Source organism: Salmo trutta, chromosome 32 (genome assembly GCF_901001165.1).
Source record: "Salmo trutta chromosome 32, fSalTru1.1, whole genome shotgun sequence".
NCBI lineage: Eukaryota > Metazoa > Chordata > Actinopteri > Salmoniformes > Salmonidae > Salmo > Salmo trutta.
Window position 1 is genome coordinate 32,949,616 of NC_042988.1, and position 27,968 is coordinate 32,977,583.

The window sequence follows — 27,968 nt, forward strand, 5'->3', positions numbered from 1 at the left end:
TACGTTTTAAAATGTTTTGCAACAGAAAATCTAAAGGAATGTATCTTATTGGACAAGTCCAGATAGTCCCCCTCTGTTTCAGTCCATTTTCTTCCGTTTGGTGCCTAATGAATACACCCCAGATGATGGTAATGAATATGGGTGACATTTAACTGTGGGTAACATCTGTAATCTGAGAGTACTCCTTTTCTCCTCAGGCTGCAGTGAGCCCCTCTCTGAGGGGTGAAACGTTCACCTCTCGCCCCTATTACCCCTCCCTCCTGTCACTCTCCCAGACTGCACCTGTCAGGTTAGGCCCCTGTCTTCAGCCACAGCTCCATATGATTGCCTCAATGTGCATACTCATATGTGTGTGTGTGTGCGTGATGCACATGGCTGCCTCATTAACACAATGAGGTCACTCTATTGTCACATCAATCAGCGAGAGAGAATGCATTGCATCTGTATGTAGCCTATATGAGTTTGAACATAGAGTTCAAGTGTGTTATAGCTCGGAGCATTTGTTTAACATGCAATGCACATGTTAGTGGTGTGTGTGTGGTTGTGTGTGTGCGAGTGTGACTGCATTTTGGTGTCTAAGTGTGTGTATGTCAGTGTGTCAGATCTGTGTCTGTGTTGTCATTATGTCCATCACCTCCATGGTCATGCTAAAGAATTTGGCCTGGGGCCAGGTCAGGACGGCCAAAGAGTTTCCTGTACTAATATACTCCAAATCTCAGATGAAATACAATCCCATTGGAACATTAGAGCAGACAACAAAGGCTCCATGCTTTGACGAAGGCAGCGTTTCTCTATTATCTTCTGTCTGTGTGGCAATGGCATGGGGATATTGACAGATAGACTGTGATTACGAGGATTACGACGGCGCGACTCTCTGGACAGAAATCAATGTGACTGTCACTCAAATTGTCCTCCGAAGCAGAGCAGCGGTATCCGACTAACCCGCGGGTTTCATGGGATATCGGTGAAGAGGCAATACCCCGAGCAGAAGCAGTTGGATACAATTTCAGGCGGTGTAGAGGGGTAACAACAACAAATCGCCCCCCAATCATAGTGGGCTGATTGCGCTCATAGTAGGCTGCGCAGGTCTGGCACGGGGCTGGTTATGTGTCACTCACTTCACGCCTCCCTGAATAGATCGAATCGAAGGGCTGAGGACGAGCGTGTTCAAGCCGAAGGAGAAACCAGCATCACAACACCGTTATACTCATAGCTCCGAACCAACCACAGACCGAATGTGGAAGGGAAGAACTTGATACCAAGAACCGTAAATGAACCACGGATTATAATTTCAATTTTAATCCGAAATAGAGTGTACTGAATCGCCGGCCAATAGACCGTTTTGGGTGAAAGGTGTATGGACGTGGTGCCAAAAAGGAATTGACGGGAAAACCCGCGGTCAACACACCATTTTATTGGAGGGGAGCATATAGGACTGCCTACAGAGCAGAAGCGGACTGGAGAGAGTGAGAGAGATAGAGAGAGAGGGAGGACGGAGTGCAGTGAAGTGAGTAGATTGTGGTTTCTCCCGTTGCTCCACGTAGAGCTGTCATGTTCGCTGGCTGTTCAAAGAGGGATTAAAATGACGCATGTTATGCAGAGCTCCAAACTGTCATACACGTTGATGCAGTCAGTCGGGAGATGTGCAGCAGGGAGAGCTGAGTCTCGACCCGGGCAGTGAACAGTGTAAAGGTGCGCAGCAGTGACAGGGAATCCGTCTGGATTTAACGCACGATATTTTGTGTACAGCGGGGATATTAAAGTTGCATTCATGTCTTTTATTTATTTAGATTATTCCTAATTTATTCATCACAAAAGGGGGTTCGTTGGGGAAACGCACCGTTGAACAAAGGATTTAGGAGAAACGACAACTGTAACCCAATTCTGCCATTCCGAGTGCGTCTCCCTGCTGGCGTGTCAAATCGGGACCGTTACCAGAAGAGAACAGGTACGGTTGAATACAGGGTGTTCTCTGTCTGGTTCCTAACCCGGGAGTGGGTTGAATACAGAGTTTTCTCTCTCTGGTTCCTAACCCAGGAGAGGGTTGAATAATTCGGTCGGGGCAGCAGAGCTGATCCACAGCCGTGGGAATGTGGGTGGAGAGTGTAAACGCAAACGAAGCAGGAGGGCTTCAACCCTAAAACGTGACTTTTTCCAATACACCCCGCTATATAAGTGACACGTGCATTCTGCAATCGTTTCCATCGGATTTGTTTACGTCGCTCAAGGTACGTTCCCTCGATTTCCCCTCGAGTATCGATCGATATCAACGAGAGAGGGAGGGGAGTGATTCAAGAGAGAGATTCGATTGGTATACGTGCATGGTTTTCTGTGAACGTGATATAATCATTGTCAATGGCCAATTGGTAGTTTTAGCACGACACTATTGATGCTTCGAATTCATCACCTAGTGCGGTGTCGGTGGTTAAACTGGACACTGGCTATTGTAGGGTTCGTCATTCACAGGGGTCGAAGTTGCCCCCTTGACAGTCTTGTGTGAGTGCTGGTGATGTGGCTGCACCAGATGCGGGGTTCTAATGTGTAAACTTGCCCGGTGGTCTGGTATTTGTCGTTGGGCACGTTGTTGGGAAGGCTCTGTCATTGAGAAGAGTGCAATTGCTGCCGCAATTCAGGGCGTTCCTGCATGTGGGCATTCCTGCATGTGCAGGAACCCCTCATTATACTGATATTGGTCAATTTTTAAACTAAGAGAGGCGGGGGCGTTCCAGTACAGTAGGTGGCAGTAATGCACAATAACGTTGGATGCCAACCACCAATAAACCCCACAGAAGAAGGGTGGGGGCGACAATGGTAGCTAGCTTTGGGGTGAAGGGGTGGGGGAGACAATGGTAGCTAGCTGTACATCGGTAGACGGTTTCCTTCACCCACATTTCATGCAGGAACCAATGGGATGCTCGGGGCTACACCTTAGTGTGTGGCCTTGACCTCAAGGGTAATTGATGAAAAGGACCACCTGCCACTTGACCAAGCATAACATCAAGAACAACATTTAAGCTTGAGTCAGGGTAAACGGCAATACTGTTTACATCAGAATACAGAATACTGCTGTGCTCTGCCATTGATGTCATAGCTCACAGTGCATAATATGAGCAGCATGGTCTCCATGGTGGTTGACACCATTTTGGGATTTCATTTAAAATCACATTTCCAATCATATCCATGGATGTTCTGTGTTTCCCCTATATGCTGCAAATCTTGCAGCCACTGAAAACCCCCCACCAGAGTTAAAACATCAGATCATCTGAGAAACCTCAGCTGCTGAACAAAATCTTAGGGGAAACACTGATGTTCTCTCATCCCTTCTCTATATTTGGAAGGTGAGATTATATTCTTTATTTAGGAATTGAGATCACCCCCGCCAACCTAACAATGGGTGGGCCCGGGTCCCCCCACTAACAATCATTTCTGGAAACCCCTGCGGACCCTCCCATGTGGTCAGTATTGTTTAAAGGGGGGGGGGGGACTGAGCCTGTAAAAATAACATTCTCTAAATAGGTATCTGCCTAAAGCAGGGACTTGGTCAGTGAAAGAGTTAAAGGCAAGGCCAGCAACACTTAGGACCAGAGTATTTTTGTCCTCTAGCCAGGAAACTGACCTAACCAGGGCTACGATTCTACTATACTGGGTAAGTGACCACTGCTGACCGTTCATACATCAATGATGATGCGCTTATTACTAGGTCATAACAACTGAATCAATGTAACTTTGCTCTGGAACATGGGAGAGGAATTCTTCCTACATACATGTACAGGACATGCCCTTCCTTGCCTTGAACACTGTTGTGTCATCGGCAGTGAGTGAATGGTGTCAGACGAGAGAGTTGTTTGGTCTACCTACCCGTACTTGGTTTCTCTGGTGCTGTGGTGTAGTCATGTTGATGATTGTATGTAGAACTGGGTGATATGGCCTAAAAATCACATCTCTATTTATTTATTTATTTTAACTTATGGGCAATTCACAATATATTTGATTTTTAAAAATCATATATATATATATATAAAAAAACATAAATTAGCTTTGTTGTACAATTAAAGGTCAAACACACTGCATTTCAAACAGTCTGCAATAATCTAATGAATTCAGGTATTGTGAAGTTATACCTATACTAAATATAAGCCTTCCACAACCATAAGACACACTAATAAGTGAATTATTTAACCTGCTTTTAGTTAAACCTGCTTTTTTGCAATAATCACTGATTTGACATTCAAGTCTGTCTATGAAAGTGCCCTTTTTGTTCCAAATGGAACCAGAACCAGAACCATGCATAATGCACATTAACTAATAATGACTAACTTCTTATCAAATCAAATTGTATTGGTCACATACACATGGTTAGCAGATGTTAATGCAAGTGTGGCGAAATGCTTGTAGTGAACTTCTTGCAGCAGGCATTATAGAGAATGAACACAGTACTCAGAAACAGTCTCTCAAACCCAAGCCCACATGTTGGTGAGTAGCCAGATAATATTTATATTTCAAGTTGAGCCAACGTATCTATTTGCTAGCTAACAAGGTAGAACAGTTGAATTGCTATGAACACACCCTTCTGTCCGTCTCCAACTGTTTGAGCAGCATGTTAGCCTGTCCACTTTGTTCAAATGTTGAAATCAAGTGGCCTACCTTATTTCTCAGAATGAGAGCGATTTGCTAATTCCTTCTATAATTATGTTTGATGCTTATAGTCTTTGGCTAAAATGCTGCTAGCGGTATGTGGCACCACGCTAGACAAACTGAGCATGGATTTTCCAGAATCAATGTTGATTGCATTATATATTAGTAGGTTTTATTATCTGTTTTAACAAACCCTTTTTATTTTTGTACTTATGTATTGTATCTAGTATTTTTCTGGTGTGGTTTTCATATAAGCCCTTGGGCTTCCAACCACACCTGCAAACCGTCTTATTATTATAATTATTTTTACCTGTATTGTTGTTTATCACTTGTTTTGTTTGTGCAAATAAATTAAACTAAACTTAAAAATGTAACTTAAAATTGATACTCCTGTTTTGGTAGTGTCTGCTCTTTGAGACATAAAAAGGGTATGGTTAGAAAGGTTAACTTCTCCTCTATTCCAGTAAAATAATTTCTCAATGTCTTTCAGTGTCCATGTTATGACCTATTCTGTTGGACCAGACCTGAAATGTAAATAGCTGGTTGAAACCGCTTGTCAAAGAGGAAGAAGTGAACTCTCATCTTTGTAGTAGTGAGTGGCAGGGGCTCTGTGTGGGGGGGAGGGGCTCGGTGGGTGGGGCAGGGGCTCTGTGTGGGGGGGAGGGGCTCGGTGGGTGGGGGAGGGGCTCTGTGTGGGGGGGAGGGGCTCGGTGGGTGGGGGAGGGGCTCTGTGTGGGGGGGAGGGGCTCGGTGGGTGGGGGAGGGGCTCTGTGTGGGGGGAGGGGCTCTGTGTGGGGGGAGGGGGGAGGTTGGTGGGGCAGGGGCTCTGTGTGGGAGGAGGGGCTCGTGGGTGGGGGAGGGGTGTGGGGGGGAGGAGGTGAGTGGGGGAGGGGCTCTGTGTGGGGGGAGGGGCTTGGTGGGTGGGGGAGGGGCTCTGTGTGGGGGGGAGGAGCTCGGAGGGTGGGGGAGGGGCTCTGTGTGGGGGGGGCTCTGTGTGTGGGGGAGGGGCTTGGTGTGTGGGGGAGGGGCTATGTGTGTGGGGGAGGGGCTCGGTGGGTGGGGGAGGGGCTCAGTGGGTGGGGGAGGGGCTCAGTGGGTGGGGGAGGGGCTTGTCATGTGTGGAAACGGTAAGGTGCAGAGTCACAGCAAAAGGAGAGAAGGAGATGAGACCAAAAAGACAACATGAGAATAAGCTCTGAAAAAAATGTAAACAGTAAAAACTAGATTCTTGCGATACAGGCATTTGAAATATCGGGCAAAAACATAAATTAAAATGAATTTGATATATCGCCCATCCCTAATTGTAAGTGGTTAGAAAGCCCATGGGTGTCTCTGAGTGTGTTCTGTGTTCTAGAATGTACTTAATGAAACAGATCAGGGATGGTTTAAATTCCATTCAAAATGCCTACTTTGTTTATCCTACAAGGGGCAATTACACTCTTAGAAAAAAAGGTTCTATCTAGAACCTTAAACGCTTCTGCGGCAGTCCCCAATAATGATTCCAGATAGAACCCTTTTGGGTTCCATGTTAAACCCTTTCCACAGAGGGTTCTACGTGGAACCCAAAATAGTTCTACCTGAAACCAAAAAGGGTTCCCCTATGGGGACAACTGAAGAACCCTTTTGGAACCCTTTTTTCTAATTGTGTATGCTGGACATGAACTGTAAAGGAGAAGTAGACTACATACAAACATGCAATATTAATCTGAGGTCCTGTCTTTGGTGTCACACACCTCTAACACCTGATGTTTTACCCTCTGGCCTTCCTCTATCAACCATATGTACCTTATGCCAACCATGTGTATATCTGGTAGAGCTGTGTGTGTGACAGAGAAAGAGAGAACGTATGAGCATGTCATATCTTCATCAACGCCTAAGTTTCCACTTGTGTGCACGTGTGTCTGTGCTCAGAGGCAACAGCTTGACTCATCACACAACAATCCCTTCCACGCTACAGCTTCCTCCGCACATCCTGCTCTCTGTTCCTCTTCTCTCATCTCCTCTCCATTCCACTCCCCAGCCCAACCCACCCCACTAATTCTTCTTCTGATCATTATCATGTAACCCAGACATGCTCTCTGACTCTCTCTCTGATCATTATCATGTAACCCAGACATGCTCTCTGACACTTTCTCTCTCTGATCATTATCATGTAACCCAGACATGCTCTCTGACTCTCTCTCTGATCGTCATCATGTAACCCAGACATGCTCTCTGACTCTCTCTCTGATCATTATCATGTAACCCAGACATGCTCTCTGATTCTCTCTCTCTCTCTCTCTGATCGTCATCATGTAACCCAGACATGCTCTCTGACTCTCTCTCTGATCATTATCATGTAACCCAGACATGCTCTCTGACTCTCTCTCTTTCTGATCGTCATCATGTAACCCAGACATGCTCTCTGACTCTCTCTCTCTCTGATCATTATCATGTAACCCAGACATGCTCTCTGACTCTCTCTCTCTCTGATCGTCATCATGTAACCCAGACATGCTCTCTGACTCTCTCTCTGATCATTATCATGTAACCCAGACATGCTCTCTGACTCTCTCTCTCTGATCATTATCATGTAACCCAGTCATGCTCTCTGACTCTCTCTCTGATCATTATCATGTAACCCAGACATGCTCTCTGACTCTCTCTCTGATCATTATCATGTAACCCAGACATGCTCTCTGACTCTCTCTCTGATCATTATCATGTAACCCAGACATGCTCTCTGACTCTCTCTCTCTGATCATTATCATGTAACCCAGACATGCTCTCTGACTCTCTGATCATTATCATGTAACCCAGACATGCTCTCTGATCATTATCATGTAACCCAGTCATGCTCTCTGACTCTCTCTCTCTGATCATAAAAAAATCGGACTTAATTGCCAAGTCAATTAGCATATGGTCATGCTGTGAGACTCAGTCATATGTTAATGAGGCCTAATTATCCAGGCCTGGGATGCCTGGAGAGGTCTGGGGACCATGGAGGGAGGCACAGAACTGTCCCTCTCTGTCTGTCTGATCATCAGTCTGTCTGTCTGTCTGATCATCAGTCTGTCTGTCTGTCTGTCTGTCTGATCATCAGTCTGTCTGTCTGATCATCAGTCTGTCTGTCTGATCATCAGTCTGTCTGTCTGATCATCAGTCTGTCTGTCTGTCTGTCTGTCTGTCTGTCTGTCTGTCTGTCTGTCTGTCTGTCTGTCTGTCTGTCTGTCTGTCTGTCTGTCTGTCTGTCTGTCTGTCTGTCTGTCTGTCTGTCTGATCATCAGTCTGTCTGTCTGATCATCAGTCTGTCTGTCTGTCTGTCTGATCACCAGTCTGTCTGTCTGATCACCAGTCTGTCTGTCTGTCTGTCTGTCTGATCATCAGTCTGTCTGTCTGTCTGTCTGTCTGTCTGTCTGTCTGTCTGTCTGTCTGTCTGTCTGTCTGTCTGTCTGTCTGTCTGTCTGTCTGTCTGTCTGTCTGTCTGATCATCAGTCTGTCTGTCTGATCATCAGTCTGTCTGTCTGTCTGTCTGATCACCAGTCTGTCTGTCTGTCTGTCTGTCTGATCACCAGTCTGTCTGTCTGTCTGATCATCAGTCTGTCTGTCCGTCCGTCCGTCCGTCCGTCCGTCCGTCCGTCCGTCCGTCTCATCTGTTTGTCTCTCTGATTATCAGCCAGTCTGCGTGGCCAGTCAGTCTAGCTGGCTGGATGGATGGATGCCTTTCTGTCTGCCTGGCAGGCTGTTTGCACTGACACACCAGACCTCAGGGAGGACAGTCTCTCTTCAATCTCTCTCTGTCTCTCTGGCATAGTCTTTATTTATTTATCTCTCTCTGGCATAGTCTTTATTTATTTATCTCTCTCTGGCATAGTCTTTATTTATTTATCTCTCTCTGTCTCTCTGGCATAGTCTTTATTTATTAATCTATCTCTGTCTCTCTGGCATAGTCTTTATTTATTTATCTCTCTCTGTCTCTCTGGCATAGTCTTTATTTATTTATCTCTCTCTGTCTCTCTGGCATAGTCTTTATTTATTTATCTCTCTCTGTCTCTCTGGCATAGTCTTTATTTATTTATCTCCATCTCTCTCTGTCTCTCTGGCATAGTCTTTATTTATTTATCTCTCTCTGTCTCTCTGGCATAGTCTTTATTTATTTATCTCTCTCTGTCTCTCTGGCATAGTCTTTATTTATTTATCTCTCTCTGTCTCTCTGGCATAGTCTTTATTTATTTATCTCTCTCTGTCTCTCTGGCATAGTCTTTATTTATTTATCTCTCTCTGTCTCTCTGGCATAGTCTTTATTTATTTATCTCTCTCTGTCTCTCTGGCATAGTCTTTATTTATTTATCTCTCTCTGTCTCTCTGGCATAGTCTTTATTTATTTATCTCCATCTCTCTGTCTCTCTGGCATAGTCATTATTTATTTATCTCTCTCTGTCTCTCTGGCATAGTCTTTATTTATTAATCTATCTCTGTCTCTCTGGCATAGTCTTTATTTATTTATCTCCATCTCTCTCTGTCTCTCTGGCATAGTCTTTATTTATTTATCTCTCTCTGTCTCTCTGGCATAGTCTTTATTTATTTATCTCCATCTCTCTCTGTCTCTCTGGCATAGTCTTTATTTATTTATCTCTCTCTGTCTCTCTGGCATAGTCATTTATTTATCTCTCTCTGTCTCTCTGGCATAGTCTTTATTTATTTATCTCTCTCTGTCTCTCTGGCATAGTCTTTATTTATTTATCTCTCTCTGTCTCTCTGGCATAGTCTTTATTTATTTATCTCTCTCTGTCTCTCTGGCATAGTCTTTATTTATTTATCTCTCTCTGTCTCTCTGGCATAGTCTTTATTTATTTATCTCTCTCTGTCTCTCTGGCATAGTCTTTATTTATTTATCTCTCTCTGTCTCTCTGGCATAGTCTTTATTTATTTATCTCCATCTCTCTCTGTCTCTCGGGCATAGTCTTTATTTATTTATCTCCATCTCTCTCTGTCTCTCGGGCATAGTCTTTATTTATTTATCTCTCTCTGTCTCTCTGGCATAGTCTATATTTATTTATCTCCATCTCTCTCTGTCTCTCTGGCATAGTCTTTATTTATTTATCTCCATCTCTCTCTGTCTCTCTGGCATAGTCTTTATTTATCTCTCTCTGTCTCTCTGGCATAGTCTTTATTTATTTATCTCCATCTCTCTCTGTCTCTCTGGCATAGTCTTTATTTATTTATCTCCATCTCTCTCTGTCTCTCTGGCATAGTCTTTATTTATTTATCTCTCTCTGTCTCTCTGGCATAGTCTTTATTTATTTATCTCCATCTCTCTCTGTCTCTCTGGCATAGTCTTTATTTATTTATCTCTCTCTGTCTCTCTGGCATAGTCTTTATTTATTTATCTCCATCTCTCTCTGTCTCTCTGGCATAGTCTTTATTTATTTATCTCTCTCTGTCTCTCAGGCATAGTCTTTTTATTTATTTATCTCCATCTCTCTCTGTCTCTCTGGCATAGTCTTTATTTATTTATCTCCATCTCTCTCTCTCTCTCTGGCGTAGTCTTTATTTATTTATCTCCATCTCGTTCTTTCTCTCTCTCATTGCCACAACCCTCTCTCTTCCTCAGTCTTTCTCTATCTTATTCTCTGTCACTCCCTCCATTTATCTGACACACAGCTGTGGAAGACCGATGACGTCAGTGAAGGAACATGATGTTATTGTGAGATGGAGGAAAGAAAAAGAGCTAGTATGGAGCCTGCCAACCTACCAGTCTAGAAAACAGGTATAAAAAGAGCTAGTATGGAGCCTGCCAACCTACCAGTCTAGAAAACAGGTATAAAAAGAGCTAGTATGGAGTCCTGACAACCTGCCAGTCTAGAAAACAGGTATAAAAAGAGCTGGTATGGAGTCCTGCCAACTTGCAGTCTAGAAAACAGGTATAAAAAGAGCTAGTATGGAGTCCTGCCAACTTGCCAGTCTAGAAAACTGGTATAAAAAGAGCTAGTATGGAGTCCTGACAACCTGCCAGTCTAGAAAACAGGTATAAAAAGAGCTAGTATGGAGTCCTGCCAACTTGCAGTCTAGAAAACAGGTATAAAAAGAGCTAGTATGGAGTCCTGCCAACTTGCCAGTCTAGAAAACAGGTATAAAAAGAGCTAGTGTGGAGTCCTGACAACCTGCCAGTCTTTAAAAAGAGTCAGATGATGTAGTATGGAGTCCTGCCAACCTGCCAGTCTAGCATCTCGTCTGAAGAGATTAAAGGCCCCAAGGTCCCCATCCTTCCCTGACCTCTCCATCTCTCCTCTGACCCCTTCATTTGCCCTTGGGCTCTGGCTGCGTTGTGATTCTTCAACTTTTCCCGAAGTACACACTCGTAAACTCCCCCTCATGGATTCAAAAGAAATACAGGTCAAGGAATATTTTTGAAACTTGGTCCAGCCTTGCTTGCACAAGTCCAATGCCTTTAAATGCACTGAGAGATAATCATAAAAAAAAATGTATTTTTAAGTGTCATCCAATATGGCGATTAGTTACCAACTTTCGTGGTCGATGCAATGCTAACAACAGTATCTCGTTCCTAATGAAGCACCTTCATTACAGTACTGCTGCTGATCCTCAAAAATATTCAATAAATGAATCAATTTACGTAAACATGTCGTCCCCTACAAATGATGCAGCAATTCATTTCAGTTAATTACTATAGCTCCCGCCTTGGGCCAATCAGTGTAATTTAGTAAATGCCGAATCTCTATGGCAAGACACATCGTTCACCCAAGTTTCGTCAAAATCTGGCCAGTGCTGTCTGAGATATCGCGTGTGACTAATGTACGAACGAACAGACAGAGAGAGATCCAAAGTCCCCTCCCCGATTTTGTAGACAACATTAAAGCATTGGTCGGTGGCGACAGTACTTCAGGAAGGCTAATTAGTAATGAATTATTATGGCTACCTTACGACATGATGACTAATGTGGCATGGAACAGAACAGGCAGATGTGAGACAAGCTTTGGTCCATCTCCCGGAAATGACCTGCTGACCCCAACAACATCTGTCTATCTCCACATCTGGAGCCCTGCACGGGCTAGGGTTAGGACACACACACATGCATGTGCACACACATATAACACACATATACACACACATATACAGAGCATTCAGAAAGTATTCAGACCCCTTGACTTTTTCCACATTTTGTTACATTACAGCCTTATTCTTAAATGGATTAAATAAAAACATTTCCTCATCAATCTACACACAATAACCTATAATGACAAAGTAAAAACAGGTTTTTAGAAACACACACATGCACACACACACATGCACACACACATATATATATATATATATATATATATATATACACACACATCTAAACGCATGCATATACGCACACCCCCCTCCACAAACAAACACACAAAATCGATTATTTATCATCGCTGTCCATATCGAATGAATGACAAAATTGCTAAAAGACTGAGGAGAGGAGAGTGAGTTGAGAGAGATCCTAGTCAGAAAATGTAATCATCTACCCAATTATGGTTATGGTAATTACACAGCATCTGGTGGTGCACTGTCTAGGGTAATTGTAGAGGACGATAATTGTAGAGGATTGCTCTGTAGGTTTCAGTCTTTGACTTGAGGAACTGAAGACTGTTCTTGCTGTTGTAGCCATGAGCAATTGCATTATATATAGGCCTTATAAATGCAGTTGCAATGTGTTGCTATTAATTGTAGTGTAGCATTTTGTAACATTGATGTGAAGTTGTATACTATGTATGTAAATGACACATTGGTGTGTAAATGGTGCATAGAACCAGTGTGCAGTGAGAGCTATTGGGGAGTAAGATAGTAAGGCTGCGTTTACACAGGCAGCCCAGTTTTGTTTTAGAGCTGATCAATCAAACCAGCTCTGAAAAAGACCTGATGTGAAAATATCTGATGTGATTGGTCAACAAAAACAATTAGTGGGAAAAAAATATCCAAATTGAGCTGTCTAAACAAAGCCTAAGTGTATACAGTGCATTCGGAAAGTATTCAGACCCCTTGACTTTTTCCACATTTTGCCTTATTCTAAAATTGATTAAATAGTTTTTTTCCCCCTCATCAATCTACACACAATACCCCATAATGACAAAGCATTTTTTCGGGGGCAAATTTATAAAAATACAAAAAACTGAAAAATCACATTTACATAAGTACTCAGACCCTTTACTCAGTACTTTGTTGAAGCATCTTTAGCAGTGATTACAGCCTCGAGTCTTCTTGGGTATGACGCTACTAGCTTGGCACACCTGTATTTGGGGAGTTTCTCCTATTCTTCTCTGCAGATCCTCTCAAGCTCTGTCAGGTTGGATGGGGAGCGACGCTGCAAAGATATTTACAGGTCTCTCCAGAGATGTTCGATCGGGTTCAAGTCCGGGCTCTGGCTGGGCAACTCAAGGACATTCAGAGACTTGTCCTGAAGCCGCTCTTGCCTTGTCTTGGCTGAGTGCTTAGGGTTGTTGTCCTGTTATAAGGTGAACCTTCGTCCCAGTCTGAGGTCCTAAGCGCTCTGGAGCAGGTTTTCATCAAGGATCTCTCTGTACTTTGCTCCGTTCATCTTTCCTTCGATCCTGACTAGACTCCCAGTCCCTTCCTCTGAAAAACATCCCCACAGTTTGATGCTGCCACCACCATGCTTCACCGTAGGGGTGGTGCCATGTTTAAATCTTGGTTTCATCAGACCTTGATTCTCATGGTTTGAGAGTCTTTAGGTGCCAAGCTGGCTGTCATGTGCCTTTTACTGAGGAGTGGCTCCCATCTGGCCACTCTACCATAAAGGCCTGATTGGTGGAGTACTGCAGAGATGTTTCTCCTTCTGGAAGGTTCTCCCATCTCCACAGAGGAACTCTGGAGCTCTGACAGAGTGACCATCAGGTTCTTGGTCACCTCCCTGACCAAGGCCTTTGTCCCCCTATTGCTCAATTTGGCCAGGCAGCCAGCTTTAGGAAGAGTCTTGGTGGTTCCAAACTTATTCCATTTAAGAATGATGGAGGCCACTGTGTTCTTGGGGACCTTCAATGCTGTAGAATATTTTTGATACCCTTCCCCAGATCTGTGCCTCGACACAATCCTGTCTCAGAGCTCTATGGACAATTCCTTCAACCTCATGGCTTGGTTTTTGCTCTGACATGCTCTGTCAACTGTGGGACCTTATATAGACAGGTGTGTGCCTTTCCAAATCATGTCAATCAATTGAATTTACCACAGGTGGACTCCAATCAAGTTGCAGAAACATCTCAAGGATGATCAATAGAACAGGATGCACTTGAGCTTAATTGCATGTCTCATAGCAAAGGGTCTGAATACTTATGTAAATAAGGTATTTCTAAAAACCTGTTTTCATTTTGTCATTATGGGGTATTGTGTGTAGATTGATGAGGAAAAACATGTATTTTATCCATTTTAGAATAAGGCTATAACATAACAAAATATGGAATAAGTCAAGGGGTCTGAATACTTTCTGAATGCACTGTGTGTGTTTTGACACTGTATTATACATTGACACACACTTATCTTTACATACATACACTAAACATTTAGGATAACAAATAGTCAGTGTGCAGAGGTAAAGAGAATGAGATGCATTGTGGGAACAGTAGTCATTGTTATTCACACATAACAATACTGTGTACCATAGAGCCCTCAGCTGCAGCTCTTGCCTCCCTGTCTGTAACGGTGAGGAGGATCAGGATGTCTAAGCAGGCAGACAGTGCATCAGAACTGGCAGTAGCTGGATTCTGGATCCCTCCTTCCCCATTACATAAGAGAGAGGGAGAGATAGAGGGGTAGAAGAAAATCAAACAGAGCGAGGGGAGACGTGAGAAAGAGGGAGAGAAGGAGGTAGAGAGCGCAGGGAGAGCATGAGAGGGGAAAGGAAAGAGGGAGGAAGGTAGAGAGAGATGTGGGGTAAGGCAGGGGTTTTGCTGTACCATATGATCGGGTGTTGGGTGAAAGAGGGAGACGGAGGGAGAGAGCTGAGAAAGGGAAGAGGGAGGTAGTGCGAGTGAGTAAAGAAAGAGAGGGATGTAGGGTAAGGAAGGGGATTTGCAGTACCGTGTGGTTGGGTGTTGAGAGGGAGGAAGAGAGAGAGAGAGTGCCAGGGAGGGGGTAAGGCACATGGTTCACATCCCATCTTCAAATGTGGCAGAAAGATGAGAATGCTGCTCTCTTTACAGCAGGGGGGGAGCAGATTCAACATAAATAAAATATTTCAACTGAGGGGAGGACAGAAATGGCTACAGAGAGAGAGAGGCAGAGGAGGAGAAACAGAGAGATAGAGGGCAAAGGGAGCGAAAGACAAAGACGGATGGAGAGAGAGAAATAGAGAGAGGAGTGGCAGCTAAGGGAGAGCAAGAGAGGGGGCAGAGAGAGGGAAATAGATTGATATAGAGAGTGGGCAGAGAGAGGGAAATAGACGATATAGAGAGGGGGCAGAGAGAGGGAAATAGACGGATATAGAGAGGGGGCAGAGAGAGGGAAATAGATTGATATAGAGAGTGGGCAGAGAGAGGGAAATGGATTGATATAGAGAGTGGGCAGAGAGAGGGAAATAGATTGATATAGAGAGTGGGCAGAGAGAGGGAAATGGATTGATATAGAGAGTGGCCTGAGAGAGGGAAATAGACGGATATAGAGAGGGGGCAGAGAGAGGGAAATAGATTGATATAGAGAGTGGGCAGAGAGAGGGAAATAGATTGATATAGAGAGTGGGCAGAGAGAGGGAAATAGACGATATAGAGAGGGGGCAGAGAGAGGGAAATAGACGGATATAGAGAGGGGGCAGAGAGAGGGAAATAGATTGATATAGAGAGTGGGCAGAGAGAGGGAAATGGATTGATATAGAGAGTGGGCAGAGAGAGGGAAATAGATTGATATAGAGAGTGGGCAGAGAGAGGGAAATGGATTGATATAGAGAGTGGGCAGAGAGAGGGAAATAGATGGATATAGAGAGGGGGCAGAGAGAGGGAAATAGATTGATATAGAGAGTGGGCAGAGAGAGGGAAATGGATTGATATAGAGAGTGGGCAGAGAGAGGGAAATAGACGGATATAGAGAGGGGGCAGAGAGAGGGAAATAGATTGATATAGAGAGTGGGCAGAGAGAGGGAAATAGACGGATATAGAGAGGGGGCAGAAAGAGGGAAATAGATTGATATAGAGAGTGGGCAGAGATAGGGAAATAGATTGATATAGAGAGGGGGCAGAGAGAGGGAAATAGACGGATATAGAGAGGGGGCAGAGAGAGGGAAATAGACAGATATAGAGAGTGGGCAGAGAGAGGGAAATAGACGGATATAGAGAGGGGGCAGAGAGAGGGAAATAGATTGATATAGAGAGTGGGCAGAGAGAGGGAAATAGACAGATATAGAGAGTGGGCAGAGAGAGGGAAATAGATTGATATAGAGAGGGGGCAGAGAAAGAGATAAATAGAGGGATATAGAGAGGGGGCAGAGAGAGAGATAAATAGAGGGATATAGAGAGGGGGCAGAGAGAGATAAATAGAGGGATATAGAGAGGGGGCAGAGAGAGGGAAATAGATTGATATAGAGAGGGGGCAGAGAGAGAGATAAATAGAGGGATATAGAGAGGGGGCAGAGAGAGAGATAAATAGAGGGATATAGAGAGGGGGCAGAGAGAGAGATAAATAGAGGGATATAGAGAGGGGGCAGAGAGAGATAAATAGAGGAATATAGAGAGGGGGCAGAGAGAGATAAATAGAGGGATATAGAGAGGGGGCAGAGAGAGATAAATAGAGGGATATAGAGAGGGGGCAGAGAGAGATAAATAGAGGGATATAGAGAGGGGGCAGAGAGAGATACATAGAGGGATATAGAGAGGGGGCAGAGAGAGAGATAAATAGAGGGATATAGAGAGGGGGCAGAGAGAGAGATAAATAGCGGGATATAGAGAGGGGGCAGAGAGAGAGATAAATAGAGGGATATAGAGAGGGGGCAGAGAGAGAGATAAATAGAGGGATATAGAGAGATAAATAGAGGGATATAGAGAGGGGGCAGAGAGAGAGATAAATAGAGGGATATAGAGAGGGGGCAGAGAGAGATAAATAGAGGGATATAGAGAGGGGGCAGAGAGAGAGATATAGAGAGGGGTAGAGAGAGAGAGATAAATAGAGGGATATAGAGAGGGGGCAGAGAGAGAGATAAATAGAGGGATATAGAGAGGGGGCAGAGAGAGAGATAAATAGAGGGATATAGAGAGGGGGCAGAGAGAGAGATAAATAGAGGGATATAGAGAGGGGGCAGAGAGAGAGATATAGAGAGGGGGCAGAGAGAGGGAAATAGATTGATATAGAGAGGGGGCAGAGAGAGATAAATAGAGGGATATAGAGAGGGGGCAGAGAGAGATAAATAGAGGGATATAGAGAGATAAAAGGGATGAAGACACTCAAGTTTCTTTTCTGCTATAGAGGAAGGAAGCCTGGGGGGCTCTACTTCACATTACTCATATGAGGGAGGGAGGGAGGGAGGGAGGGAGGGAGGGAGGGAGGGAGGGAGGGAGGGAGGGAGGGAGAGAAAGAGAAAGAGAAAGAGTGTTTGGGTGGTTGTCTCTGTCAGTATTCTGTGTACCATCTCCAGCCTGTCAGACAGTCCCCCTACACAGAGTGGAAACCATCTGTGACAGATTGAGTGAGTAAGTAAGTAAGTGAGGGAATGAGTGAGTGAGTGAACGGACAAGAGAGGGACTGAGTGTGGAGGTGAGTGAGGGACTGAGAAAGTGAGAGAGGAAGCGACTGAAAGACTGATTGTATAGATGGATGGATGACTGGACTGAGCATGGTGATGTAGCACTCTTGATATCTCTCCAGTCCTGTATGTGTGTTGAAACTCAGCGTCACTACCTGTCTGTTACTCTATGTTCTGAGTCTGTACTCCACACTGCAGCTACGCAATGTGGTTCCCATTCCCTGTCACAAAGCAGAGCCAGAGAGAGAGGGAGAGGAAACAGCAGTCTGCATGGTTGTATGGGGATGAGTGAACCCCCCTCTGTCCTATCCTCCCTCCCTCTCTCGCTCCTGTCTTTTCAGAGATGGGGCGTAACCATGGTTATCAGGGGCTCTGCCAGAACAAAACATTGTGTGAGGACTGAACTCAACACCCAGATCTGTCTGTGTGTCCTTACATCCGTATGTGTGTGCGTGTGCGTGCTTGTGTCAGTGGTGTGTGTTCGTGTGTGTGCGCATGCATGCTGTGTGTATGAATAGAGTTAGCAATGTGTTTAGGGGTGTGTGTGTTTGCCTGCATGTGAGTGTGTATCTGTGTGTGTATCTGTGTGTGTATCTGTGTGTGTGTGTGTGTGTGTGTGTGTGTGTGTGTGTGTGTGTGTGTGTGTGTGAATAGAGCTAACGCCATGCTTAGTTGACTCATCCTTGTGGAAGCGCTGACTGCTGTTAATGTAAACCAGTGGTAACCAGCGGCGGAAAATAAAGGGATTTAAGGTTTCACCTGTACTCTCTGAGCACTGGGCATACTTGGCAAATCACAATGTACTAAAGTCGTAAACAAGTCCTGTGTTTTTCACCCAGCTAACACAGAATGTTCCCACAACCAACATATTTTTTCCCAAAATGTTCTGAGAACTAACATTTCTGATTGGAATGCCTCTTGGGACATTAGCCCAGCTAACATAGAACATTCCCACAGCCTAAAAACAATGTTCACTGAATGTTTTGGGAACCAAAATGTGTGAGCTGGAGAACTACCTACTCGGCCTACACTATGGCAAACATATGGGCTGTTGTTGCCCAGACACTCAGGGCTACAGGTCAGGTGCCCACTGATCTAACTATTCCTCACCCCCCAAATGGTTAAGGTCAGGATTGGAGGTTAGGTAATCTGATCCTAGATCTGTGGTTAAGCTGCAACTTGTATCTCAAGCCAATCAGTCAGAGCTGCAGGCCGGATGTCAAGGCATGACTTCTCACCCCTGACCCCAGTGACCCCTTTGGGCCTTGAGCCCAGGATTTACTTCAAGCACGCCTCCTGTCCCTCACACACACTCGACCTTGGTTTAAAACGTGCCTGCCTGCAAGAGAGGGCTCAAGGTAGAAGTATCCCCAGTCCCCACTCCTAACCTTAACCCAGCCCCCACTCCTAACCTTAACCAATTGATGAACGATAACATTGACCCTGAATGGGTGGTTAGCAACAACTTCTACCTACAGGTAACTTCCAAAATAAAGGAAACACCAACATAAAGTGTTTTAATAAATCGTTGGGCCACCATGAGAACAGCTTCAAGGCACCTTGGCATAGAGTCTACAAGTGTGGCTCAGCTGGTAGAGCATGGTGTTTGCAACGCCAGGGTTGTGGGTTCGATTCCCACGGGGGACCAGTACGGGAAGAAAAAAATGTATGAAATGTATGCATTCACTGCTGTAAGTCGCGCTGGATAAGAGCGTCTGCTAAATGACTAAAATGTAAAAATGTAAGTGTCTGGAACTCTATTGGAGTCATGCAACACCATTTCACGAGAAATTTGGTGTTTTGTTGATTGTGGTGGAAAACGCTGTCAAGCGCCTCTCCAGAATCTCCCATTAGTGTTAACCAAATCAGTACTAGAATGAATCTAGTACTGAAAGCACAAGCTACAGCTAGCTAGCACTGCAGTGCTCAATGTGTTGAGTAGTTGACTCAAATAGAGAGAAAGACAATAGGTTATATTTTGCATTTTTTTCACTTTCACTTACTTAGCTAGCTAATTTAGCCTACTCAAACACCGGGCTCAAAGAGAGGAATGCTATTTATGTTAGCTAGCTGGCTAAGGCTATCCAACACAGGAACTCTTCCAAGTCAAGGTAAGCTTTCGGTTGTATTAATTTATTGAAACCAGGGCCCGCAAGGGTGTAACTGCTAAACTTCTTGTTAAACACTGTACTGCGTGATTGTAGCGGGTTTACTAACATGTTAGTTCTAGTAGCTATGTTGCCTACGACGTTAGCTAATATGGTAACATTGACAACGATGTAGGCTGTATGGAGCGGTTATGGTATGAAGGTTTGGCTTGGAAAGATTTTTTCGCCTGGCCACAGACAGCTGACGTGCTGTGCACTGAAGTGCACAAGTGAAGGGAAAAGGTGAGAGGAGGAGAGCATGTTGATGTGAGAAGGAATTATACAACAACAAGCGATGATGCTGTTTGTATGTGGCTGCTATGAAGGTGAACTGTGTGATCAGGGGTGTATTCATTCCGCCGATTCTGTTGAAAAACGTTTGTTAAATGGAAGAAAACGGAACGAAATGAGGATAAACCTACCAGAATTTGTCCAATAGAAACTCTTGTTGGCAACTGTTTGGATGAATGATTCCACCCTATGTCAGCTAGATGTAGGCAAGAGCGTGCAAGATGGTATTGAATGTGTCACTGTCTGTCACCTTGATTACTCCAATTTGTCTATCAACCTGTGCATCTACGTTGTAAACGTTCATTCATAGGCTAGGATGTAGCAACCTCATGATGGATATAGGGAAAATGAGAGTTATGTAGGCTAGTAGCCTAAACCTATCGCTGTTACATTGAGCTGGGTGAATAGAATATGAATGACAGTCATCCAATATGCTGTAATATAAATAAGGCCAATAAATTGTCCTCCCTAATCTTAAATGTCACTGACTGCCACTGGTATATGATATTATGTTACTGTCTATTAATGGCACCTAGAAGCAGATATAGCATAGCACAGATATAGCACAGCACAGATATAGCATAGCACAGATATAGCACAGCACAGATATAGCATAGCACAGATATAGCACAGCACAGATATAGCATAGCACAGATATAGCACAGCACAGATATAGCATAGCACAGATATAGCACAGCGCAGATATAGCATAGAACAGATATAGCATAGCACAGATATAGCATAGCACAGATATAGCACAGCACAGATATAGCACAGCACAGATATAGCACAGCACAGATATAGCATAGCACAGATATAGCATAGCACAGATATAGCACAGCACAGATATAGCACAGCACAGATATAGCATAGCACAGATATAGCACAGCACAGATATAGCATAGCACAGATATAGCACAGCACAGATATAGCATAGCACAGATATAGCACAGCACAGATATAGCACAGCACAGATATAGCATAGAACAGATATAGCATAGAACAGATATAGCATAGCACAGATATAGCATAGCACAGATATAGCATAGCACAGATATAGCATAGCACAGATATAGCACAGCACAGATATAGCATAGAACAGATATAGCATAGAACAGATATAGCATAGCACAGATATAGCACAGCACAGATATAGCACAGCACAGATATAGCATAGAACAGATATAGTATAGCACAGATATAGCATAGCACAGATATAGCACAGCACAGATATAGCATAGCACATATATAGCACAGCACAGATATAGCACAGCACAGATATAGCACAGCACAGATATAGCATAGAACAGATATAGTATAGCACAGATATAGCATAGCACAGATATAGCATAGCACAGATATAGCACAGCACAGATATAGCATAGAACAGATATAGCATAGCACAGATATAGCATAGAACAGATATAGTATAGCACAGATATAGCATAGCACAGATATAGCACAGCACAGATATAGCACAGCACAGATATAGCATAGCACAGATATAGCATAGCACAGATAAAGACGGTGGCTGGAAGCCTTGCTGCACCAGATATCCTCGACACACTCATAAAGCTGTCTGTAATCTGAATTAGTCTAAGCTGCCTTGGAGCGAACCAACACCCTGATAGAGGGGTTTAATGCCAACATTCATGAATCCAAAATTGGGTATTTTTCTCTTTTGGAACCCACCACCACTATCAGCGACCCCCAGGTTATTTCCATGAGCCAGACCTAATTAAGGCTAACCACAGGGCTTTTCCCATTACTGAGCCTAACCAAACTGTACTGAGCTGGTTTGTGTACACATCCAACATTCTGTAGTTGCAGGAACCATGCTGAAAAGGACAATGTGCAAAGACAATATGTCAGCCAGCACAGTTTGGTTTGGGTGGGCATGATAGTGTGAACAGGGTGAAAGGGTTGTGTAGGGTCTGTGTTGTATTTGTGTGGTTGTGTGTATTAGAGTGACGCGAGGTGATGGTTTAAAATGAATGCAGTGCTATTGACTGTATGAGGCAGATAGGAAAGTATTCTGAAAGATCAGTGTGTGATGTGTTGTGAAGGGACCGGACAGTTGTTGTTGACTGTTACTAGGCTGGTTTAAAAACAGGCTGATGTGTCAGTGCGAATGTGTGTGTGTGTGTGTGTGAGTTTAGATACAGCCTTAGATAGTGTGTTCGTTGTCTCTTTAGAGACTTATGAGGGATCGTCTTGTGTGTTTGTTTGGTTTATGTGTGTTTGTTTTGTTAGGATGGGATAGGATGGGAAAGGGTAGGATGGGATAGCATAGGATGGGACGGGATAGGGTAGATTAGGATAAGATGGGATAGGATAGGATGGGATAGGATAGGGTAGATTAGGATAAGATGGGATAGGATAGGATGGGATGGGATAGGATAGGGTAGGATGGGATGGGATAGGATGGGATGGGATAGGGTGGGATATGGTAGGATGGGATGGGATAGGATGGGATGGGATAGGGTGGGATATGGTAGGATGGGATGGGATAGGATTGGATAGCATAGGATAGGATGGGATAGGATGGGATAGGATGGGATAGGATAGGATAGGATAGGATGGGATAGGATGGGATAGGATGGGATAGGATGGGATAGAATGGGATAGGATGGGATGGGATGGGATGGGATGGGATAGGGTGGGATGGGATAGGATAGAATGGGATGGGATAGGATAGAATGGGGTGGGATAGGGTGGGATGGGATGGGATAGAATGGGATGGGATGGGATAGGATAGAATGGGATGGGATAGGATAGAATGGGATGGGATAGGATAGAATGGGATGGGATAGGATAGAATGGGATGGGATAGGGTGGATGGGATAGGATAGAATGGGATGGGATAGGATAGAATGGGATGGGATAGGGTGGGATGGGATAGGATAGGGTGGGATGGGATAGGGTAGAATGGGATGGGATAGGATAGAATGGGATGGGATAGGATAGAATGGGATGGGATAGGGTGGGATGGGATAGGATAGAATGGGATGGGATAGGATAGAATGGGATGGGATAGGGTGGGATGGGATAGGATAGGGTGGGATGGGATAGGGTAGAATGGGATGGGATAGGGTGGGATGGGATAGGATAGAATGGGATGGGATAGGGTGGGATGGGATGGGATAGGATAGAATGGGATGGGATAGGATAGGATAGAATGGGATGGGATAGGATAGAATGGGATGGGATAGGATAGGGTGGGATGGGATAGGATAGAATGGGATGGGATAGGGTGGGATGGGATGGGATAGGGTGGGATGGGATAGGATAGAATGGGATGGGATAGGATAGAATGGGATGGGATAGGATAGAATGGGATGGGATAGGATAGAATGGGATGGGATAGGATAGAATGGGATGGGATAGGGTGGGATGGGATAGGATAGAATGGGATGGGATAGGATGGGATGGGATAGGATAGAATGGGATGGGATAGGGTGGGATGGGATAGGATAGAATGGGATGGGATAGGATAGAATGGGATGGGATAGGATAGAATGGGATGGGATAGGATAGAATGGGATGGGATAGGATAGAATGGGATGGGATAGGGTGGGATGGGATGGGATAGGATAGAATGGGATGGGATAGGGTGGGATGGGATAGGGAGTTAATGTGGAGGAGAAACAGACTGTGAGGTGATATTGATTTCCTCAGTAGCACTACTCTGGCTGTCAGTGCTTTCTGAAGATCTTCACTTTAAAAGTGTGTGTGTGTGTGTGTGTGTGTGTGTGTGTGTGTGTTTTACCTATGCAATATGCCTCGTCTCAGTGTCTTACCTAAACAGCATGATGCTGTCAGCTCCTCTGTCTGGACAGGAGGATCCCTGTTCTTCTATTCCTGTTATATATATGATCCTGTGGAGGCTGGTGGGAGGAGCTATAGGAGGACGGGCTCATTGTAATGGCTGGAATGGAGTCAATGGAACAGAGTCAAACACATCAAACATATAGAAACCACGTGCTTCTATACCTGCATTGCTTGCTGTTTGGGGTTTTAGGCTGGGTTTCTGTATAGCATTTTGTGACATCAGCTGATGTAAATACATTTGATTTGAAATTTGATGATGTTTGACTCCATTCCATTAATTCCATTCTAGCCATCACAATGAGCCTGTCCTCCGACCAGCCTCCTCTGATATGATTCTACATGCCTTCCCGCGTCCGCTCAGACAGTGAGCAGTGTTTTCTCTGAGTATGACTCTGTCTGTGGATACTGATGTTATAAAGACGACCGGTAACTCAATGTTCTCCTTTCAAAACAAGTACATTTCCATCCTCCGACTCAGCTTCATGGTAAAGCCATATGAATGGTTTGTTTACTTGTTCTGCTCTTGTTCTGGAAGTATCTAGTTGATGCTCATCATTTTGTGTGTGTCTATATGCATTTGTGTGGGTGTGTGTGCATGCATGCATTGGTGTAGTCAGTGTATGTACGTATGTTGAAGCTATCAGTGTGTGATGTTGGTAAAGAGCCTCTTGGCTGTGTGTTGACCTCTGGCCATTTACAGGATGGAAGGAGAGAGTCACTGTGCTCCTGTTGTTGCGGATACAGGAAGTGTGGGTGTGGGTGCGTGCGTGCGTGCCATTGGATAACACTTCCATGTACATAGACTGTCACTCACACAGTGATCACTTGTGTTTCATAAAAAAACACAGCCAGATTTACAGTAGACGATTTACTTGTCACTTTTTGTTTCACTTTGCACATTTTGATCCAGAAATGACTCACTGTTTCTCTACCCTCTCTCCTCCCTCCTCCTCTTAGAGATGGCGTTCTTCCCTGTCCTCCTCTTCCTCCTCTCCGTGGTCCAGCGTGGTTCCTCCCAGGACCCCGATGAGGACTCGTTGGCAGTGCCCCGGGGGTGTGGCTGGGGCCTGGTGCGCCCCTACACCCTCCTCTGTGACCTGGACTCTGTTTGGGGCGTGGCGGTCGAATCTGCAGCGGCCGGCGGCGCCCTGGCTGCCATTTTACTGGGTCTGATTATCCTCTGCCGACTACACCACGTGAGCGAGGCGGAGAAGCGCAGCGGCGTGGGACCCATTCTCCTCCTGCTCCTGGGCATCCTGGGCCTGTTCGGCCTCAGTTTCGCCTACCTCATCGAGCGTGACGAACAGCTGTGTCTTCTGCGCCGTGCCCTCTGGGGCCTGCTCTTCGCTCTGTGCTTCTCCTGCCTGCTGGTGCAAGGTGTGCGTCTCCGGAGGCTGGGCCGCGAGCGCCGGAGCCCGGGGGGCTGCGCTCTGACCGGCCTGGCCCTGGGGCTGAGCGCCGTCCAGGGGATCATCGCCGCCGAGTGGATCCTGCTCACGGTGCTCAGGGAGGGCAGAGCGGCCTGCCAGTACCTGCCTCTGGACTTCTCCTTAGCCTGTAGCTATGTGCTTGCGCTACTGCTAGCCGCGCTGGGGGCGGCCTCCTTCGCTCTCTGTGGGAAGACCCGGCAGTGGCGCTGTAACGCGATCTGGCTCCTCTCCGCCTGTCTGTTGTCCCTCCTCCTCTGGGTTGCCTGGGTGGGCTTCTATCTCTACGGTAACGCCTGGCTGGAGCGGTCCCCGGACTGGGACGATCCAGCATTAGCGATAGCACTGGTGGCACAGGGTTGGCTCCTCCTCCTGTTCCACGCCGTGCCCGAGGCACACTCCTGTCTCCGCTCCCCGCCACAACCCTCCGCCCCCGACTATTTTGACACGTCCCAGGCCCCGTCCCGCATGAGGGAGACCAGCTTTGACGAGGACATCCCCCTCTCACACAGGCAGTTTCCGGAGAACCAGGGCTACGGCTTTGACGAAAACACTGCAGGTAACAAGAGATTTTGACTTTCAAATGTGTATTAAAATTCATGCTTACAAGCTCAGTACAGCACTACTGAGGTTTTACATGTATGTTTCTGTGTATGGGGTTGGATGTAGAACATAGTGACTCAGTGATATTACCTTACTGGCCTAACAATAACTACATAAGAGCAGTTGTTCTTGTAGTGGTACAAACAGTACCTGTACAGCATGTGTGTTAAAAGTTCCTGTGTCGATCTTAATGTAGAATGCATGAATGAATGTGTTTGCAGAAGAGAATAAGAGAATAACGTTGTTCCTCTGCTGTGCCAGGTCTGAGGAGTGCAGGTAATCATAATGGTAACACAGCGCCCAGACCCAGTGCCCCTTTCCGCAGCAACGTGTACCAGCCCACTGAGATGACCATGATCCTGAATGGGGGAGCGGTGAGTTCTCATATTGTACGTTTACACATCCGACCACGCTTCACATCCATTCACAAACTCTATTAAAACTCTGACTATGAGAGAAAGCAGTGTAGACACTTACACATATATAGAAACATACTCTCACTCACCTGGGCAGTGAGCACACACACACATTTACACCCACGTTTACGCCCCTGTCACACACTACCGTTCACAGGTATACAAACTCAAATTATTATTCTGTTATTCTGCGCAAGAAAGCCACACATATTAGGTATAAAGCCACATATACACAACACATATACACATCTTGCATGCGTGTGTGTGCGTGTGTGTGCGTGTGTGTGTGTGTGTGTGTGAATGAGGGAGTGGGTTCCCTGGGCTGCAGACTAGAGCCATCTCTCCAGTGTGAGTGATGCAGCTGTGTCCCTGGCCCAATCACGCTCTTTATAGACCCAGGATGGATGGGTGAGCTCCCTAGCGCATGTGACTACCCTCCAATCACCTCGCTATAAATAAACGCTGCTGACCTGGCAGAATCTGGAGCCACGCGTCCAGAAAATCGCTGAGCCAACTTTCAGCTTACGTTCTAGGAACGTTTTAAAATGGCTCCCTCCCAGTCTCTGCTCTGACACCTGCCACTACATTAGAGGCAGAATCTGGAACTAGAAAACAGCCAGAAATCACTGAGCCACCACCCAGCTAAAGCTCTGGGAACGTTTACCTGTGAACCAAATGGTCTCCCTCCTAGTATTATGCTCATAGACCTGCCACCTACATCAGAGTGGTATTAATGTACTTTAGTAGGGAGTAGGGAAAGGAAAGGAGGGGAGTTCTGGAAGTGATGCTCTCTCCTGCATAAAAGAGCAGGATTAGTTGTTGAGACTGATCGAGAGAAAAAAGGGGAGAGAGGAGGAAGAGAGGAAGAAGCGAGAGGAGGAAGAGAGAGGGGAAGAGAGAAGGGGAAGAGGGAGGGGAAGAGAGAAGGGGAAGAGGGAGGAGAAAGAGAGAGGAGGAAGAGAGAGGGGGAAGAGAGGAGGAAGAGAGAGGAGGAAGAGAGAGGAGGAAGAGAGAGGAGGAAGAGAGAGGAGGAAGAGAGAGGAGGAAGAGAGAGGGAAGAGAGAAGGGGAAGAGAGAAGGGGAAGAGGGAGGGGAAGAGAGAAGGGGAAGAGGGAGGAGAAAGAGAGAGGAGGAAGAGAGAAGGGGAAGAGGGAGGAGAAAGAGAGAGGAGGAAGAGAGAGGGGGAAGAGAGAGGAGGAAGAGAGAGGAGGAAGAGAGAGGAGGAAGAGAGAGGGGAAGAGAGAAGGGGAAGAGGGAGGGGAAGAGAGAAGGGGAAGAGGGAGGAGAAAGAGAGAGGAGGAAGAGAGAAGGGGAAGAGGGAGGAGAAAGAGAGAGGAGGAAGATAAAGAGGAAAGAAGGGGTTTTGAAGATGTGATACAGGCAGCATTCAAAATGTAACCTCTTATCAGGAACGTGTGGTGTGATGTGGTGTGGTGTGGTGTGATGTGGTGTGGTGTGATGTGGTGTGGTGTGTGTGGTGTGATGTGGTGTGTGTGATGTGGTGTGTGTGGTGTGGTGTGTGTGATGTGGTGTGTGTGGTGTGGTGTGATGTGGTGTGGTGTGATGTGGTGTGTGTGATGTGGTGTGGTGTGATGTGGTGTGTGGTGTGATGTGGTGTGATGTGTGATGTGGTGTGATGTGTGATGTGGTGTGGTGTGGTGTGATGTGGTGTGTGTGGTGTGGTGTGGTGTGATGTGGTATGTGTGGTGTGGAGTGATGTGGTGTGGTGTGTGTGGTGTGGTGTGGTGTGGTGTGTTTACGTGAGTGTCTCTCAACTTCAAACACTGTATATTACCAAACTGACGTCCCATCTCTTTCTCTCTCTCCTCCCTTTCACAGGTCCCCTCCGCACCCCCGACCTATACGGGGCGGCAGCTGTGGTGAAGGACAGAAATGAAGAAGAAGAGGA

At 45.5% G+C, this 27,968-nt stretch overlaps 1 protein-coding gene across 4 annotated transcripts; it reads left to right on the plus strand.

The window, feature by feature from the left end:
• The first annotated feature begins 887 nt into the window (after positions 1-887).
• On the plus strand, positions 888-27,957 carry LOC115171755 (G-protein coupled receptor family C group 5 member B). Of its 4 annotated transcripts, none has more exons than XM_029728871.1 (4): positions 888-1,507; positions 24,571-25,599; positions 25,905-26,032; positions 27,899-27,957. In XM_029728871.1, exons 2-4 carry the CDS (start codon positions 24,573-24,575, stop codon positions 27,941-27,943), a joined length of 1,200 nt encoding a protein of 399 aa, XP_029584731.1. In that variant the 5' UTR covers positions 888-1,507; positions 24,571-24,572; the 3' UTR covers positions 27,944-27,957. The 4 variants fall into 4 exon arrangements, with proteins under 4 accessions (XP_029584731.1, XP_029584729.1, XP_029584732.1 ...); XM_029728869.1 differs by lacking the exon at positions 888-1,507 and adding an exon at positions 1,521-2,228; XM_029728872.1 differs by lacking the exon at positions 888-1,507 and adding an exon at positions 1,521-1,692.
• Positions 27,958-27,968: the final 11 nt, after the last annotated feature.